This window comes from Leucoraja erinacea, chromosome 31, assembly GCF_028641065.1.
Source record: "Leucoraja erinacea ecotype New England chromosome 31, Leri_hhj_1, whole genome shotgun sequence".
In the NCBI taxonomy this organism is placed as follows: Eukaryota; Metazoa; Chordata; class Chondrichthyes; order Rajiformes; family Rajidae; genus Leucoraja; species Leucoraja erinaceus.
In genome coordinates this window covers 13832458-13850721 of record NC_073407.1, presented here as the reverse complement: position 1 = coordinate 13850721, position 18264 = coordinate 13832458, and the positions used below count along the sequence as shown (strand labels likewise).

Below are 18264 nucleotides of genomic sequence, written 5' to 3'. Positions count from 1 at the left end.
GTCCCACTGAGCCAACAATGGAAAAGGAAAAACACTGAGTGCGAGGGGCATCCACAAGAGGGGCTCCGAGTTACCACCAGACACACGCAGAGCTCTATATCTTTGGGGCAATTCGGGAGGTGGGGATTTCCAAAAATCAAAATTCTATCTAATTCACCTTAACATTAAACGCATTTACAATCATCAAATCCCCAGCATTAACGTCCTGGGATCACCAGAGAACCGACCAGCTGCAATGTAAGCGTCGCCAAAAGTGATCAGAAACCAAATATTTTGTGGCAACTGAGCTACTTCTCAACTCCCAAATTCTTCCACTACTTACGATGTACAAGTCACTGTATTATTGCAGAGGGTGGTGAATCTCTGGAATTCTCCACCTCGAAGGGTTGTGGAGGCTAAGTCAATGGGAATATTTAATTAAGTAGATCATATTCTGTAGTATTAGAAAACCGAGAGGTATGGGGAACTGTCATGGAAGTAGAGATGAGAGTTGAATGGCAGGGACAGTTTGAGAGATCGAGTCGCCTCATTCCTGAAACCCAAGACCATTTTGGCCTGGATCACTAAACTGAAGAGCACCAACCATACCCCTGAACATTTAGGCCCTCTATAACTGAGGCACCAAGGTTGCAGTTGTGTACAAGATGTACCGCAGGAACTCACCAAACGTTGAAGAGAAACTCCCAATAACAAGCAGACACTTCCACAGAGGTCATGGCCATCAAGTACATGGGGACACTGCCATCTGCATCTTTTATTATTAATCACACACCATCCAGTGTTGGAACTATATCCCCACTCCTTCAACCCCACAGGTAAAATCCTGCCTCAGCATTGCAAGGTGATTATTTCCACAACAGTTCAAAGAGCAACCCATCTCTAAGGGCAATAAGGATGGTCTGGTCTGGCCATATACCACAGGGGAATCTGTAAAAGACAGCTCGTCATAATCAATTCCCTTTTCATCACTCGCATTTTAAAACTACAACTTTGGTTTAAATTCTGGAAGTTAGTAGAGTCGGTGTTAGAGCAGAAAGCTTGCAGAATCACATACAATGGGGGCAATGTACTGAAATAGTCTTACCATTGCTTGGTGATGTCAAACATCATTATAACACCGTTACAGTTCTTGTAGACATCAAGGAATTCTGCATCCAGAGCCATCTCTGCATCAGATTTCTAAAAGAATACGGAGGATAATTATTTCTCATTAAAAGCAAACATTTTTGGCTGCATGGAGATCCAAACTTGACCCAGAGCACAAAATAAACTGGTGGCCTTTCAGAGGTCTGGGAACAGTGTTTGGCACTGCACCTCACAAACGAACAGTGACAGCACAGAAACAGATCCTTCAGCCCATCAAGTTATGATGTGGGAACCTTACAAAAAGGTGATGAATGGCATTAATCCTAGTTGAACTGCTGGGATGAGGTGTAGAGGGTGATGATTAAGAACAGAAACAAACTTTGCATCTTGATCTCAAGTACTTAAACATGTAGAAGGGGTTAATAGTTAATTAATTAACACAGTAGTTGAAGGTGCAATACCTCCCCTGTCTCTGTTCACGACATCTCACCAAGAAAGAAATCTGACGATAGACAGAGTAACTCAGCAGGTCAGGCAGCATCTCTGGAGAAAAGGAATAATGTCACCTATTCCTTTTCTCCAGTCCGACCCAAATCGTCACCTATTCCTTTTCTCCAGAGATACTGCCTCATCCGCTGAGTTACTCCAGCATTTTGTGTCTATCTTCGGTATAAATCATTATCTGCAGTTCCTTCCTACAAAGAAATCTGTAATGGGCCATCAGCATCTTGGAGAAGCAGAGATCAGCACAGTGACTTGCCGCCATGATAAACATGACTTTCTACACTGCAGAGATATTCAGTCAAAGATCATGATATTCGAGAATGGGTTAGAGCTCATTTACCTTGCTTGAGTAAATAAAGGCAAATGTAAAACAGAGAACTCGCTTCCCACATGAACTGATATTTGGAGATGGCTAAAAATGTTATCGGACTATCTTAGATCATCCATACAGACCGATCAAAAAAATCCATTCTGTTGAGAAAGGTTTGTCAGGTCAGGTCTACCGCTTGAAATAAAAAGTTGAAATGAAGAACTTCCTGCCGTTTAATTTATTTTGCCTGTATTTTTTTTCCCTCCAGAGAGGTTTATTGTAATTTATTTATGGTATCAGTTCCGGCCAAGCCTGTTTGTACAATTAATCATGGATGATTGTTTACTGGAGGTGGAGCTAAACAGATCAACCTCGCCCAGGCTTCCGATGCTGCTCTATCTGCAGAATTTACTTAATGGCTTTATTGATGTTGGCGTAGCTATTTGGACAGTGACAGGATCTGGAGGCAAGTATTCCTGATGTTTTAAATATAAACAGCTGTTCCTTCTGTCCTTCTCTGAGCATGAGTAAAGCAGGGTGATCACACTGAAGCACCCCTCAACTAGCACTAGACCTGCACCCTGCTTTCAAATGATCTACAGATGCACTGTGGAAGCTTCTACTTCCAGTCTCAGCTCGAGCACGGTCCTTGATGGAACAGTACTTACGTTGAGACTGGGATTCAAAACTTCCTGAAGGGCAGCTGGAGATCATTTGAAAGCAGGATGCAGATTCAGTATTTTAGATACACAGGAATCATACTGGTTCAAGTGTGCTGAGTTCTGTCTATATCCCAACACTCCAAGCAAACACTCAGATCAAGTGTTATTTGTTCAGTGTGTTCATCATTGGGAAGGGTGCTTGAGGCTTGGAGACCCAATCTCCACACTAGTAACATAAAGGCAAATCACTATTAAAAACTCATTAAATGAAAAGGCAGCCATCTTATGTGAAGATAAACCAACTGCACAGCCGGAGACTGACATTATCAGCAGTAGTTATTAATTATTGAAGCTTTATGGACAGATGGTATAGGGTGTCATCGTATCAATTTACGAACTTGGATCACTACAGTCATTAACTAAATTATTGTTTTTGAACTTCAGTTCTGATGCAATACAATGAACAGTTACCAGAACAGAACTGAAGTGTACAGGCATGCAAAGGATGCACATGACGCTTCAGAAATGCATGTGCACCTGGAACCTCAGCGACTAATATCTGTAAACTATGCACTCATGGTAATTTAAGAACATTAGTAAAGAGTTACAATATAGCAGGGCAACTTACTATGTGAAGATTTTGCACTGTAGATGACATTACCTACAGCGACCTCCAAATGATAGCTGGTCGTATTCCCCGTTGTGGACTAAAGAACCAGTCACACCTCCCATAGCAACTGCACTCTGTTCGGTAAAAGAGTGCCGTTGTGCAGAGCTTCACTTCCTAGGAACGGAACTACGGAGGAAAGATTGTAATGTGACCAACTACCTTCCCTACTATGTGCAGGAAGATTTGGGACTAAGTGCGATCCCTGTCCTGATGGGGAGTCTCGGCTCGAGACATCAACCATCCCTTTGCTTCCACAGATGTTGCTCGATCCACCAAATTCCTCCAGCAGCTGATTTTCTGTTCCAGATTCCAGCCTATGGAATGTGTTGTGTCCCTTGTGATTTTGAGATGTCATTCAAGTCCATTCTTAAGTCAGAGTCTAATTACATTTCTATACAATACTTGGAATTACTAATGTGTAAACAGCAATATTTTTTGCAGTTTGGGAAGTAGGGAGGCAGGACAAATTGAAGCTTAAGGGCTGGGAGGTAAAGAGCTGGGCTTTAGAGCTACCAATAGCTAAACAAATTGCAGCTTGATATGTTGACATGACCAACTCACATAAATGTAGCCAGATTATTATGTATTGCACGAGGGTGACAAGAAGTCGATGCTGAAACAACAGCTGCAAAACATTACAAAAAGCAACTCTACGACATACTACCCACAATCAATGTCGGTGTCAGACTCCAGTACAACGCCCAATAAATCAAGTATTACCTCTTGTGGGTCATTCTCCAGTTTCAGGCCATCCCCTTTTCTCCGGCTTTTCCCTGAACAAAGGACAACAAGTGGTTCGTTAATTGCAAATCCCGATTCCCTTCTAAGTAACCAAGCAAACTGTACACCACCCCAGTACCAATGGGGAGAGATGAATGATGAAGAAGAGGAACCACCTGGTAGCTTCCGTAAACAAAGCAACAATCACGGGTCTCCTTTTCCATCTATTCCAGTTTCTTTCCATTATATCCTTGCGTTAAATTACGTTGCATTTAATCCCCAAGTTTCCTGTTTTCTATAGGCCTGCAAGCCTCTGTGGAAAAAGTTGCCCCTCAGATTTCCTATTAAATCTTTCTCTCCTCACTTTAAACAAATGCCCCCTCCTTTTCTCAAAGTTAGAGACAGTGGAAACTCAAATTAATCATCAATTGAGCAACGCTTACTGACTCACTCATCCAATTCCACAACTCCTGTGCTCAAGACTCTGAACAATCCCCAGATAAATGTTATTAAATATGGTCCCATATCCCTTTTCACTTAATCATAGAAAACTACTGCACAGAAACGGCCCCTTTCAGTCACATTGTCTAGATTGCTTACGTAAAACATACTTGTCCGCCTTATGATGGCAACCCTTAATCCTTTCCTATCCAAGTAACTGTTCAAAAACCTTTTAAACATTGTAACTGTATTTGCCTCCACCATCTCTTCTGGTAGCTCCAGGTATTCACCATCCAATGTGAAAAACACACTCCTCAGATCTTTTATATTTCTCCCGTCACCTTATACCCGAGCCCTTCAGTTGATTTCAGTTGATAAAAAGATTCTGACTATCCACCCTATCTATGTCCCTCTTAATTTTACAAACCTTCCCAAGGTCTCCTCTCAACCTCCTACATTCAGTGAGAACAAACCCAACCTGTCCTTTTACAGCCCACCGTTCCAGACAACATCCTGCTGAAGGCACAAGGAACTGCAGATGCTGGAATCTTGAGAATAATACAAAGTGCTGGATTAATTCAGAGGGTCAGGCAGCATCTGTGGAGGCAATGGATAGGCGACGTTTCTTTGGTCTGAAAAGGGTCCCGATCCAAGACATGGACTATCTATTCCTTCCACAGATGCTGCCTGATCCGCTGAGTTACTCCAAAACCCTGCAGTTTGCTCAACATCCTGCTGAATCTCTTCTGTCCTCTCTGTTATTACTACATCCTTCCTACAATGTGACAAAGAGAACTGTACACAATATTCTAAGTGAAGTGTAGTCCACCCAATGTTTTGTATAATTGCAACACGGAGCAGTGGAAGAGATACTTTGCCAAAGTCAGTATTCTACTTTACAAATTGGTTCCACCGAGTACTTTTTGAAATAATTTAATTATATGGCCTTTAGGATCCTGCAGACAATGCAAAGGTTCTGCATTTTCATACAAGCAGGCAAATTTCAGGAATTATAATTTAGTATTTCAATAGCAGAATTTGGCCATGTCGGCCACAGATATGTTAGTTTAAATGATCAGTTGTAGGTACTTAAATTACAAACATTGCCTGGACACCAAAGAGAATTCTCATTCTTTCACAGCCAATTTATTAAAAGACTGTTCCACAGTCATTGCGACCCATCTACAATAATGGCAATTCCACCAGGGCATCTTGAGAGTTTAATTGTAAGTAATTACTTCATTGAAGAACCTAGTATTAACCTTGCTGATTAAATGTTTGGATTGATGTAAAAACTCGTTTGCCTCTCTCATGTTTATTCATAATTGACCCCATTTGATAAGTAACCTTGGACAGTCAACAAACGCACGCCAAGCCAGCACTACCCAGTTCAGTGAAGCAATAAATACATAAAAAACTAGATTACATACTATATTTCATGCAGCAAATTAAATTTAACGTTGCAAGTTTCTTGTCCATATGATACGGCACAGTGAAAGGAACAAGAAAGTGTTCCATTTGGTTATTGCACAGGAAAGTAACAAATGAAATCAAGAGTTTGTGCCTGACTCAAAGCCATTTTCAGAGAGGTTTGCAAGGAAAGCTTAAGATGACAATTTAAAAAATATTCTTTAATATTTTTATTTATAAGGAATAACAATCAATGGCTTCAGTATTATGTGAAACCAATCACAAACAGAGAAAACCTAATATAACCTGTCAGCATTGAACTTGCAAATGAAAAGAAATACTAAAGGACTGGACTGGAATGGAATACAAGTAGGTTCAACAAACAGGAACAGGAAACGGAATTGTGTGTCACGAGAATTAACCAGGGTGTGGGCACTCAGGCAAGCAGCTGCCAGCAATCCACTAAGAAGTCTCCAAACAGTTTCCAGACACGACAGGCAAATCTCAAGCTTCAACAAATCACAAAACTCCAATTGCATAGTTACTATGACACTAAACCTGGGATTAAAGCAGTTTGCAGGAGTGCCAACAACCACATCATCCAATAGTTAGTCACAATGTTGAGTACTAGTGAATAAATGTCCAGTCAATGATAAGTGTTGCTGTGGAACTGAACTCGTTTTTGCTCATCTGTGGTATGGACAATCCATTACGGTTAATAGCAATTGAATACAAACAGAGGCCATAGCCAAGTTGCATATCTGACCAGGGTCAGGTCTACGCGGCTATTTATAAATCTGATAGTTTTTTTTTAAAGTTTGTGACAGGTTATTGAAAAAACTTTGAGCAAGCAATGATGGATAACACACAGTGTGGATTACAAATCCATGAACAGAAAACATTGCCTGGCCATTTTTGGGATGGGCGGCAGTGACCAGTGGAGTACTGCAGGAACTGGGACTCAGTGGTTCACAATCCATTTTGATTTCAAGGAGATGAAGTGGAATCCAAGATCAATCTTGTGCCTGTCCCGCAGTTATTCCAGCATTTTGTGCCTACCTGCAATCCAATCCAGCAAGGTGGATGACAGTGTCAGTTGTGAGGTAGAAAGAGAGGCTTCAGGACTCACAGATGAATGTGGAAGAGAGGGACAGAATACAACGTGCAAATCTGGGAGGTTACCAACTTTGGAACAAAAGAAGAGCAAGGTGAATTTTTAGAAAAAACTGGTGGAAGATTGAAAGATGCTGGCATTTCATGGGATTTAGGGGTCCTTGTATACAAATCACTGAAAGATCATGTGCCGGAACAGCAAGCAATTTAGAAAGCCATAATTACAAGACGATGTAAGTAAAGACATCTTCCTGCATCAGTGAAGAACATTGTTGAGACTGCATCTTGAAAGAGACACATTTGGTGTCGTATGAATGATCCCTATTCAGAGGCAATGTTGGAGGACCTGCTCCCTAACCCGAGTCAGTCCATGGTATTGCACTAATCTGAGTCAGTGTCGGTGAAACTGCTACCTAATCAGACAGTGTTGGCAGAATTGTGGCTGGTGTAGCTGAGTCAGGGACTGTGGAATTCTATCCGAGTAATTTTCAGAACCATTATTCACCAAGAATAAGCATCTGTAGCAGCAGTTGATAAACTGGTGAAAGTAAAATGGAAAATGTGGTTACATAGAATTTGCTAGTCACTGCAACAACATGCATTTGGGACAGCGCAAAACCAATCAAGTTCAACGATGCCTCACACTGGCAATCAAAATTAACCCTGCAGCCAAAAGCACAAAGTCGTTGAAAGGCACCAACACTCACCCAACGTACCAGCGGAGGGAACTGCACCACCTGAACAGAATGAATTCAGTGGACTGAATACCTTAAAATAAAATGAAAAACCTAACCAAATGCAGAAATAGCACCTTCACCTCAACTGTATCTAAATAAGCCAGTGAACTTTTCCTGGCGTGGAATAATTGATAGGGAATTATGTAAAATGGAAAACACGGAGCATCAACAAGAAAGAGACAACGCAGATAGATGGGGAGGAGGCCTGGAGGTTGTCTAAAGTATAAGGCTGCAAGGGTAGGGTTGAGAAATAAAGCAGCGAATTGGCAGTGAACATTGGAATTTTGGAGTGAGATGGCGACACGAGGCCAAAATAGCAAACTAGGTAGAGGTTAAAGAGAGCACTGACCTTTATCCACTATGTCCCAAACTTCCACCTTCACAATGTCGTCAGTGGCTGTAATAACACAAATGTTTTATTTTTTCACTTGAATATAAACACTGAAAATTCAGTCATTTTGCAGCATTATTAGAGACACGATATAAGAATGGAGTCAAACAAATCAGGCAGGAAGGCACAGTGCAACAGACCACCCCCCCCCCCCCACCCCCGCAGCACCAAAATATTGACACAACATCACGCACAAGGCATTTATTTAACAGCATAATCAATCAAAAAGTCTCAGATAACTAGTCAGTTTATAAAGGAATAAAGAAACGTGGAACTTATGGACCCCAGGAACTTGGATATGAACAGAGGGGCGAACCAGCACACAACACTACTAACAGCAGAACCTACATGCAGCAGGAGATTGGGATATGGACCGCCGTTAGTGAAGGATGCATTCGGCAGGTAAGCCAGCATCTGGGGAAAGTGAACTAGAGCTGTGAGTTCATGGCAGAATCACTTCATCAAAAAATGTGTTCTGCATCTGAAACATGAAGCTTGTTTCTCCTGTTACAGATGTTCTGTGACCTGCTGAATAGACCCACTATTGTCTGAATTTACATAACTGACATTGATCGACGAGCTGGCTGAGCTCCGCAGGAATAGGCCAGGCTGGCTGAGTGTCAGCCAATAAATCGACCATCAATATATGTCCATCGCATGTCAATAACAGAGCTCCAACCTCAACAGGCTAATGATATTGGGCCTTCTAAAAAATATCCCAGGGCAAAAGAAAGTACCAGAAATAGGAGAGAGAAACTGATTGCAGAGTATTCTGGCAGCAGATAACATAGCACTGGATCCTGGACCATAATGGGACAGAATAACTGGGTGCAAGACTATATGGGACAGACTACATCTAGATAATAGAGACATGCTAAATAATACCAGGGGGCTAGTCAAACAAGAACAGGCCAACCAAACTCTAGACACCATGCAATAATGTGACTGGCTAACCAAGTGCAGGCCTACAAAATCATAGAACAGTCTTAGAACCAGGACAACTATAACACAGTCTAACCAATTCCTGAACAATAACTGGTGCCAAACTAACATCAGATAACAGGTCAAGTTAATCAAAACCAGACCACCCAACAAACATAGGGTTATTGAACCAAGCCAGAGTCAAGGTACAATGGGACAGAACCAAATCCTGGTACTAGGCACGAATTGGTCGGCCGGACAGAGCTGCAAGCAGCAAACAATGATGGGCTAGGTTACCTGCACCTAAAGCCATCTACTATACACTTGCAGGGCATTAACCAAGCTAGAGATGACACAATAGCAGCAACTAACTGAACCCAGCAAATCAGACCACAATGGGGGCAGGCCAACCAAATGCAGAGCCGCTGACAATAAATAAACAGGTAGGACAAAATCAACAGAAATGCAGATGCTTTTGAGGAAAGGTCTCCAAACTGAAATCTTGACTTGGTTTCTCTTCCAATAGATGTAGCTAGACCTGCTGAATATTTCCAACAAATTCTTTGAAATAAACAGGCAACCCTAGCTCCAGATTAACCAAACCCAGGGCAATAGCCAATTATCGATAGCTTAACCACGTTCCACATAGAGGTCTGGACAATCTGACAGTCAGCCAAGACACAAGACAATATCACAAGAGGCAAACCAAACCCTGGAAAATAGGCAATAACAACGTAGCACAACAGAGCCCAGAGCAGGGTGGCAGAATGGTAAACTATTAGAGCTGTTGTCTCACTATGCCAGCCACATGGGCTTGATTCAGACCTGTGTGGAACACTGAATACTCTGTGACAACGTGGATGTCCTCTAACATCCCTGAGACACACAGGCCGTTAGGTTAATTGACCATTGTAAATTTTGCATATTGTGTAGGGGAGTGGTAGAATGAGAAGGGTTGATGGCATGTGTGAAAATAATTAGGGTAAATGAGTGCTTGATGGACAAACTAACCAAGGTCCAGACACAGGCTAACCTGGCCCAGTTGAGCAGAAGAGACAAAGGGAGCTTCAAATGCCGAGCAGTTATAATTCATGTTTAATAGTTACTTTGTCACATGTACCTAGATACAATGAAATGCTTTGTTTTCCATACAATTCAGAAAAATCATACCATACATAAGCAAAAGAGTGCAACGATTGTACTGTAAAAAAATTAATTGATTTCTTCTGAGGCACACAGTCACTACATTTCCGCAGCCATGTAGGTACTGAGTTGGCCCGGGCGATGCTGTCAGTACTTTCTGCCACAGCTCCATGTTGCTGCAGACTGTGGTCAATCTGCGTACTTGTCCGACTTCTGTGGGACCTCCAGTGGCTCTTGATCTGTGATCCTCTGGCTTCTGTAGGGCCTCCATTGGCCTACTCCACTGACACCTCGATCTGCCACCACTGTGAGCGTCCATCTTTTCATCCCTTGTAGCCACCGCTCCACTTCCATGTCCCATACCCGAACTCAATATGTCTTGAGCGCTGCTGATAGTGCAGAGGTGAGCTCGCAGCCCACTCACAGGCTCTTGGGGCAGATCACCAAACAATAGGGCAGAATAGACAAGCCCAGATCTCCACATATCTACAGGACGCAATAGCTAAGTCCAGCAACAGCCAATAATTAGGAAAGCAAACATAACCAAATAAACAGGGAATAAGACAGGGTGTTGGAGCCAAGATCTCAGACAATAGGGCTGTCTCATTGAGCAGTGTACTGTTATCCAGGGTCTTGGCTAAGTGAGCTGCTGATCAATAATGCATAGACTAATGTCCCAGGACCCTGGATAATAAGCTGGGTCATTCCCCTGAGCTCAGAGAAAATGTAAAAAAAAAAATGGTGAGAAGCTAACCAAGCCCACAATATTCCATGATAACCGAGTGGGCAAACCAAACCACGAGTATCAACAAAACACTAGGCAGGGTGCCAGCCCAATATACAGAACAATAGTGAGAGGGGCATACCATACTCCAAACACCAACATGGTGGGATTAGCTAACCGAGTCTGGGGATGATTATAGTGTAAGCAAGTACTGGACAATAATGGGACAGGCCTAGCCATGCTCAGGCCATCAGATAATAATGGGATTGGCTAACTAAACCCAAGACACCCAAAAATAACATGACAGCTAACCTGTGCCCAGCAAACCAAGCCTCGGACACAAGGCGATAATAAGACAGGCTAACTGAGTTGAAAATGATGGACAATAACTAGTCAGGATAACCAATCCCAGGACCCCAGACAATAGTAAGGGAGACCAACACAAACTGTGGTAATGCAGTAGTTAATTTGCTGGGCTTGTAACTCAAAGGTAATGAGTTACTCAGCAGTGCAATTTTAACCAACAGCGATTATTCCTGATATGAAGAGCAATTCAATCAATTTAATCTAAAGTTTTGCAAACGTGGGGAAGAAATATACTAAAGCAATTCAAAACGAATGTGTTGAATTTTAAAGCTGAGCAGCATTGGCCAGTGTATAATGGTTAGCGCATCAACATTGGCACCAGTATCCAGCCAGAGGGAATAGGATGGAGTTCTTTGGATTCTTTTCCATTAAATACATTAAAGCTGAGCCTCCATCAGTTCAGCAGCAACGATATCTGGCACTCAAATCCACTTACTCAGATTATTATTTCTAAAAATGGCTAGAACAGCAATCATTGATAAAGGATCAATATTTCACCAGGATACAGTTTACTCATTGTAGCGCGCACACACACACTGAAATAAAGTAATTGCTTGCATTAGAGTAATGAGAACAACAAAGTTCAGGCACAAAATTTACATATATTATTCTTCATGACTAATCATTTGCTGTAATGACATCCTTCACAACAAATGTTATGCATTAGTGAGGTTATTAGAATGCTCCTTAAGCCAGTGGCAGCTAGTACACATGGCAGTCATTGCTCTCTGATCAACAATTATTGAGAGCTTTACTTAGAAAATAATCCATGTCACTTCCGCACTCTGAGTACAGATGGGACATTATGGAGGAATTTTTCACCCCCGTCTAATGGCGTGCCAGACACGAGAATGTCTAACGGGACTGTTTATAGTCATCGTTGAAGGTGCACTTGAATTCAGCTGGGAATGTTTGACGAGACGTCGTAAAGGAAGGTTATTTTCCATCTGAACTGTGCTCTGACCAGTCTGTGAGCCTTTGAGGAAAAAGTAGAAAGGAGTTTCACCCCATGAAGTACCAGTAGTGAAATTATTTGCAACTGGCAGTGGTGTTATTTTGTATCTTCAAAGTGACTCAGCGATCGGTACCCTCAGCAACATTTGATCCATATATTAATGAGGAATGGTTCTCCTGCACATTACAACAGAGATACTGATACCTAGATGCTGTTCCAATTTCAAACAGCAATTGAGAAGGCTGCACATTCACTGGATAAAGGTTCTCAGCTTCCCAATTCCAATTTCACTTGACCTTATAACACTGAAGATTTAAGAACTAAAACTTCCAAAGATTTGCATCTGAATCATTCCTCATTCACACTCTGCGTAGATGATAACTGAACAATTGACTATTGCATTTTCTGAAAACGTCTGCTTTCCAAACTTACTTTTGTAGCTCCAGTGAATGCTGGTGACTTGGATTTCCTGAGTTGGGATGTATTGTTCCACAAACTTCTTGCCTTGCAGTCTGTGCCATAACGTTGTCTTTCCTGTATTACGATCACCTCGAATCAATATTTTCACTAGAAAATCAGAAACATTAATTTGTTTATGCACAGAAGCAGGCCCTTCAGCCCATCACATCCAATTCGACCATGGTGTCAGTCCCATTTGCCAGTGTTTGGCTCATATCGCTCCAAACATTTTCTAACCCACCTCTACCAGCTTGTTCCATAAACCCACACCTTCTTGAATCTTTCCACTCTCATCTTAAACCTATGCACCTAGTTTTTGACTCCACATACCCTTTGTGCGTTTTCTCTCCAGGAAAAACAGTCACAGCCTATCCAGAGTCACTGTATAACCCGAGCCCTCCAGTCCCAACAGCATCCTTGTGAATTTCTTCTGCATCTTCTTCAGCTTAATATTAGTGTAACCAACATCCTGAGCAGCTATAACAGTAAGTACCAAAGTGTGGCAAGTGTGCCATTTGCCTTCATCACCATGTCGTCGCTTACAAAGAACTAGGTACTTGTTACCTAGGTCTCTGTTCTCCAACATTCCACAGGGCTCTAACATTCACAGTGTAACTTTCCAAAATTCACCACTGCAGCACATCCGAGTTACATTCCATCGGCTATTTCTTTGTCCACTTTCTGAGATAAGCTGATGTAATGTTAGAAAACTTTACTGTCAATTTTGGTGTCACCAATTAATTTAATAAATCATGCCACCTAAATTTTCATCCAAATCATTAATAGACGACAAATAACAGGGGACACAGCAGCTATGTGTGATGCACGCCACACGTCACAGGGCTCCAAGCTGACAAAAAACCTCTACCATACTCCAACCCACCAATCCAATTTTGTATTCAGTTGCCTCGTACACCTTGGATCCCATGTGATCTAACCTTCTTAACCTGCCTACAACGTGGGATCTTGTCAAAAGCGTTACTGAAGTTACTGAAGGAAATATATGACAGGCTTTCTGCTCCACAAATCATCATGTATATTTCTGCCTGATGGTAGGTGTTTTAGCAACAGAAGTGCAAACAGTTAAAGACCCAGGAGCAATGCAAGGGTTGGCGAAAGGGAATGAGTAATGAGAAGTGCGAACATAATGAGAGGAGGGGGGCAAGATGGGAATAGGATAGAAACAGCAAAGAATGTGTGTACAACAATGCAGTACTGTAGTTATCTGGATAAACCTATCCACTTATGTAGAGCCACATGACTGGGGGCTACAGATGTGTTCCTTGGTGACATCACCAAGAATCACAGAGCTGTCTCTGAATGGCAAAAGGGATAAAAGAAAATAAACTAAATAATGCAGGTCAGGTTAGTGTTTCCAGTGAGAACCTGGCTGAATCTAATCAATTATGCTAGAAGGGTGCAGAGAGATTTACGAGGATGTTAACAGAACTAGAGAGCTTGATGCACAGGGACATTTGAACAGCATAGGACTTTATTCCTTGGAGCGCAGGATGCTAAGGGTTGACCTTATAGAGGTGCACAAAATCATAAGGGACATGGGTTGAACGAATGCAGTCATTTCCCCCTGGGTAGAGCAATCAAGAACAAGAGGGCATATGTTTAAAGAAAGAGGAAGGATTTAAATAGGAACCTGAGGGGCAACCTTACCCAGAGGGTGGTTGGTATATGGAACAAGCTGCCAGATTTAATTGAAACTGGTACTGCAACAACATCTAAAAGACATTTGGACAGGTACAAGATAGGAAAGGTTGAAAGGGATTTGGGCTAATTGCAAACAAATGGGACTAGCTTGTATGGGGCATGGACAAGTTGGGCCAAAGGACCAGTTTCTGTACTGTATGACTATGAGCCGAGAGGGTAGACAGAAAATGCTGGAGTAACTCAGCAAGACAGGCAGCATCACTGGAGAGAAGGAATGGGTGACGTTTCGGGTCGAGACCCTTTTTCAGACTATGAGCTGAGAGGGCAGGTGATAATGAAAATATTACAAGCAAAGGGAAAGTATGAGAGGAAATTGGCAGTTAACATAAGAGATTCCAACAGCTTTCTGTAGACATGCGAAAACGTTTGGAGAAGGGGTGGGGCTGACTGTCTGGCATCTGAATGGATTTTATTACTGAAAAGAATGTGCTCAAATCTCAATAGGAACACAAGAAATGCTGGTGATGATTTAGGTAAATAAGCAGGTAGGATGTAACATCACTTAAAGAGGATGAAGGCAGGAAAAGGGCTTAACAGAATCTTCCAATTCTCTTTGGATACAGGGATCATGCCAGAGAAATGGAAAATGGCAACTCTAACACCCTAGATTATAAAAGCATAAAAATACATGTCTGGCAACTACAGGTTAGTCAGTGTAAACTCATGTGAGGACGTTTCTGGCAACAGCAATTAGGGATAATAATATTTTGAAATTTGTGGATTACACAAGAGTTGGAAGTATCATGTAAAGTGAGAAATAAAATAAAAGACACAAGAAGCTTGCAGAATAGGCAGATGGAGTTTAAGACAGACATTGGCAGAAAGAATAGGCAGAGGCAATATGGATAAAATGGCACCGTTCTAAAAGTGGTGACCTTGTCGATGAAAATGACAGGACATGTTAGGAGAGTGGATAGTAAAGAATGGATAGTAAAGTTCAATAGATTCTAGGAATCTAAAAACAGAGGTAGAGTACATAAGCAAGGAAATTACTTTGAAACTGGATTAAAGCATTAATTTGACCATAACAAGATAACTGTGATAACTGCATTTCAGGACAGATGGATGAGGGATGTCAGCTGCATTGTTAGACTAAAGAAACTGACAATGTTCTTACATTTATTTGTTCTGTTCATGAGAACAATACAAATGGGGATATGTTTCTTTATATGTCTATAACACTTAGGTAAAGTACTTGTGGAAACAGGTCCACTGCCACCTGACCCCCGGATATAGGTCAGCCTTCAGATAACACCGGGGAAATATTGCATATTGTGTCTGAGGTGCAGTATCAGGAGGTGCAGGTGTATACTACAAAGATATGGTATTGGGGAACACGGTCTGTCCCTATAATTCTGAGCTAAAACATTCGTCTCGATTCAGTTACAAATACATACCGTTACATTGATAATGCTGGTTTAAGCATCTGCAGTTCCTTCCTACATATCACATTGACAATGGCTGACTTGTACACTTCGAATCATGTCATAACAAAGTATTTAAGCCTTAATATTTTTTCGTTAATTTACAGGCAATTTGGATAGCCACATTAAAAAAACATTAGTGGCATTCTGCATGCAAACATCCTGTTGTCCTTTATCTCCAACTAGATCCCATTATGGTATATCAGTACATAAAAATTAGTAAATTGCTCCATCATTTTCCCAAAAATCTTTGCCAGTGTGATTTACATCTAATTGGGTGTTGTCAGAACGTCCAACTTTTCAGCCAATGTGCAGCAATTAATTTTGCTGTTTTCACAGTTGGAAAAAGCAATGTGAAGCCGATTGTGTGACGAATAAAATCGACTTTGACTTTTGACTTTGATTTGAAGAAAGTTTTGTTCCCTAATCTATGCTGACCGAGACTGATCCAAGCCAATGTAGCAATTAGAAAACTAGTTTCCCATCAAAAGTACAACACACAGCAGAAGACGTCCCTTGCACATATCACCCAAACCTCCAGACTCATCCACCGGCAGGCACTGTTATCTCCTGTGTCACTGCAATCATCCTCTTAATCCTTGCCCGTCGGGCAAAGTCTCAAGACCTGGGACAAGCACCTGTCGCACTCATTCATTTCTCCAACTCCCCTTAACAGTTGCCCACTGGCCCGGCATAAATCCCCCTGGGATTTGTCTGTTGTCCTGAGCTAAACTAATCATTGGCCCGTTGTCCCGGGCGTTGGTACATTTCCCTTTTGCCTCCATTAAACCATGCTTTTGGCTCACAATGTGCCAGACCATCACCACCAGGTCCAATGCGCCTTAACCCAGCGCTTAACCGCTGATTGCCGTCCCAGTGTGAACCGACGGGACATGCAGCATCTCTGGAGAGAAGGGATAGGTGATGTTTCGGACTCAAAACGTTACCCATTCCTTCTCTCCGGAGATGCTGCCTGTCCCGCTGTGTTATTCCAGCATTTTGTATCTATCTTCTGTTTAAATCGGCATCTACAGTTCCTTCCTACACCAGTGTTAATCCCACCACCCCTGACACGGGGGTCCAGCCCCCCGCCTCGGCCCCAGCCCGGCCCCGCTCACTGTTGTACTGCACTCCCTTGGCAAATCTCCGCTGTAGGCTCTGGTTCATGCTCTGGAGCCCGGCCGGGATGATGCGGTCCCTGCCCGGGGCCTGCTCCGTGCCCACCAGCTTTTTCAGGGCCGAAAACATGGTGGCGGGGAGGCAGCCTCGACTCAGCGGCCGGGACCGAAGCCGAGGAGGAGCAACCCAAGCTTTCACTCCAAGAGCGGCACATCAACACGGCAGGCCCGGCGTGGCGGCTCGGCTCGGGGGGGTCAGGGGGCGGGGAACCCAGCGCGTCTGCGCACTCAGCACCACCCGGCATCCAGTCGCGCACACACTGCGCCTGCGCACTCAGCACCACCCGGCATCCAGTGGCGCGCACACACTGCGCCTGCGCACTCAGCACCACCCGGCATCAAGTCGGGCACACACACACTGCGCCTGCGCGTTCAACGCCACCAGGCCTCCGCCAGTCTCACACACACTGCGCGTGCATGTCGTCGTCTCTTGTGTCGGGCTACGACCGCTCGACGCCGTTGGCTTCGTGATTTTATTTATCACAAGTACCGAGGTACAGTGAAATTCATTTTTGTATACAGTTCAGTACAAGTAGCACTTCGACACATCTTAGATAAGCATCTCAGCTACAGTACAGTGGCTGCCCGGGTTGCCAACTATCCCGTATTTTAGCCGGGACATCCAGTACATTGGGCTAAATTGATTTGTCCCATACGGGATCACCCTTGTCCTGCTACTAGCACTGCTACTACTCCGGTCGAATAGACTGTCGGGTCGGAGAGTCACCCGTCCGGACGTAGTGCAGCCCATGGAGTGCAGCAGCAGCGCCTTGCCCCGTGGCCCCGTCGATCGCCAACCCGGTCAGCTGTCTGACCTTCGGACCTTCGCTTACTTCCGACACCATCACCCCTCTTTCTCATTGCCGATCATCGGTTCATGGGTTGGTTGGGGTGCCGGAGTTTGCGCTCGACATCACACGGTACAAAACTCCTCAGCTGGCCCGCTGGCTGGGCTTTATGTGCAGTCCAGCACCCAGACCAACTCATCGTTCACCCAGCTACAGCCGAGTCAGTCAACGAATTGCCGTTTGGAATTTGTTCTGTATTTTGACCTTTTGTCCCTTATTTGGGAGTGATAAAGTTGGCAACCCTAGTGGCTGTGTTGCCTGCAGTCAGCCTCGTTCTTTTACTTCTTTGTTGTTTTATAGTATGTGTCTTCATGTCGAGTCCACACGCAAGATTAGAAGTTGTTTAGCCAGAGCATCCGCATACATTGGTGTCTGTCTGGCGCTTCTTGTGCGTGGTGGTGGAAAGATTGGTGGAAACAGGGCCGTGACGTGAACGCTCTTTCCTTGTCACCCCATAGTATGTGTTAAATATATGTTTTA

The 18264-nt window shown here is 43.2% G+C and overlaps 1 protein-coding gene across 2 annotated transcripts in view; it reads right to left on the bottom strand.

Moving 5' to 3' along the window:
• LOC129711949 (rab-like protein 6) overlaps positions 1-17143 on the bottom strand; it is a 43451-nt gene extending 26308 nt beyond the window's left edge. For both annotated transcript variants that reach the window (XM_055660002.1, XM_055660003.1), the window contains exons 1-5: positions 16877-17143; positions 12586-12720; positions 8003-8050; positions 3953-4005; positions 1085-1179 (exon numbers count right to left, since the gene is read on the bottom strand). In XM_055660002.1, coding sequence (XP_055515977.1) covers positions 1085-1179; positions 3953-4005; positions 8003-8050; positions 12586-12720; positions 16877-17006 — 461 coding nt within the window. In that variant the 5' untranslated portion in view covers positions 17007-17143. The remainder of the gene's footprint in view (positions 1-1084; positions 1180-3952; positions 4006-8002; positions 8051-12585; positions 12721-16876) is intronic.
• Positions 17144-18264: the final 1121 nt, after the last annotated feature.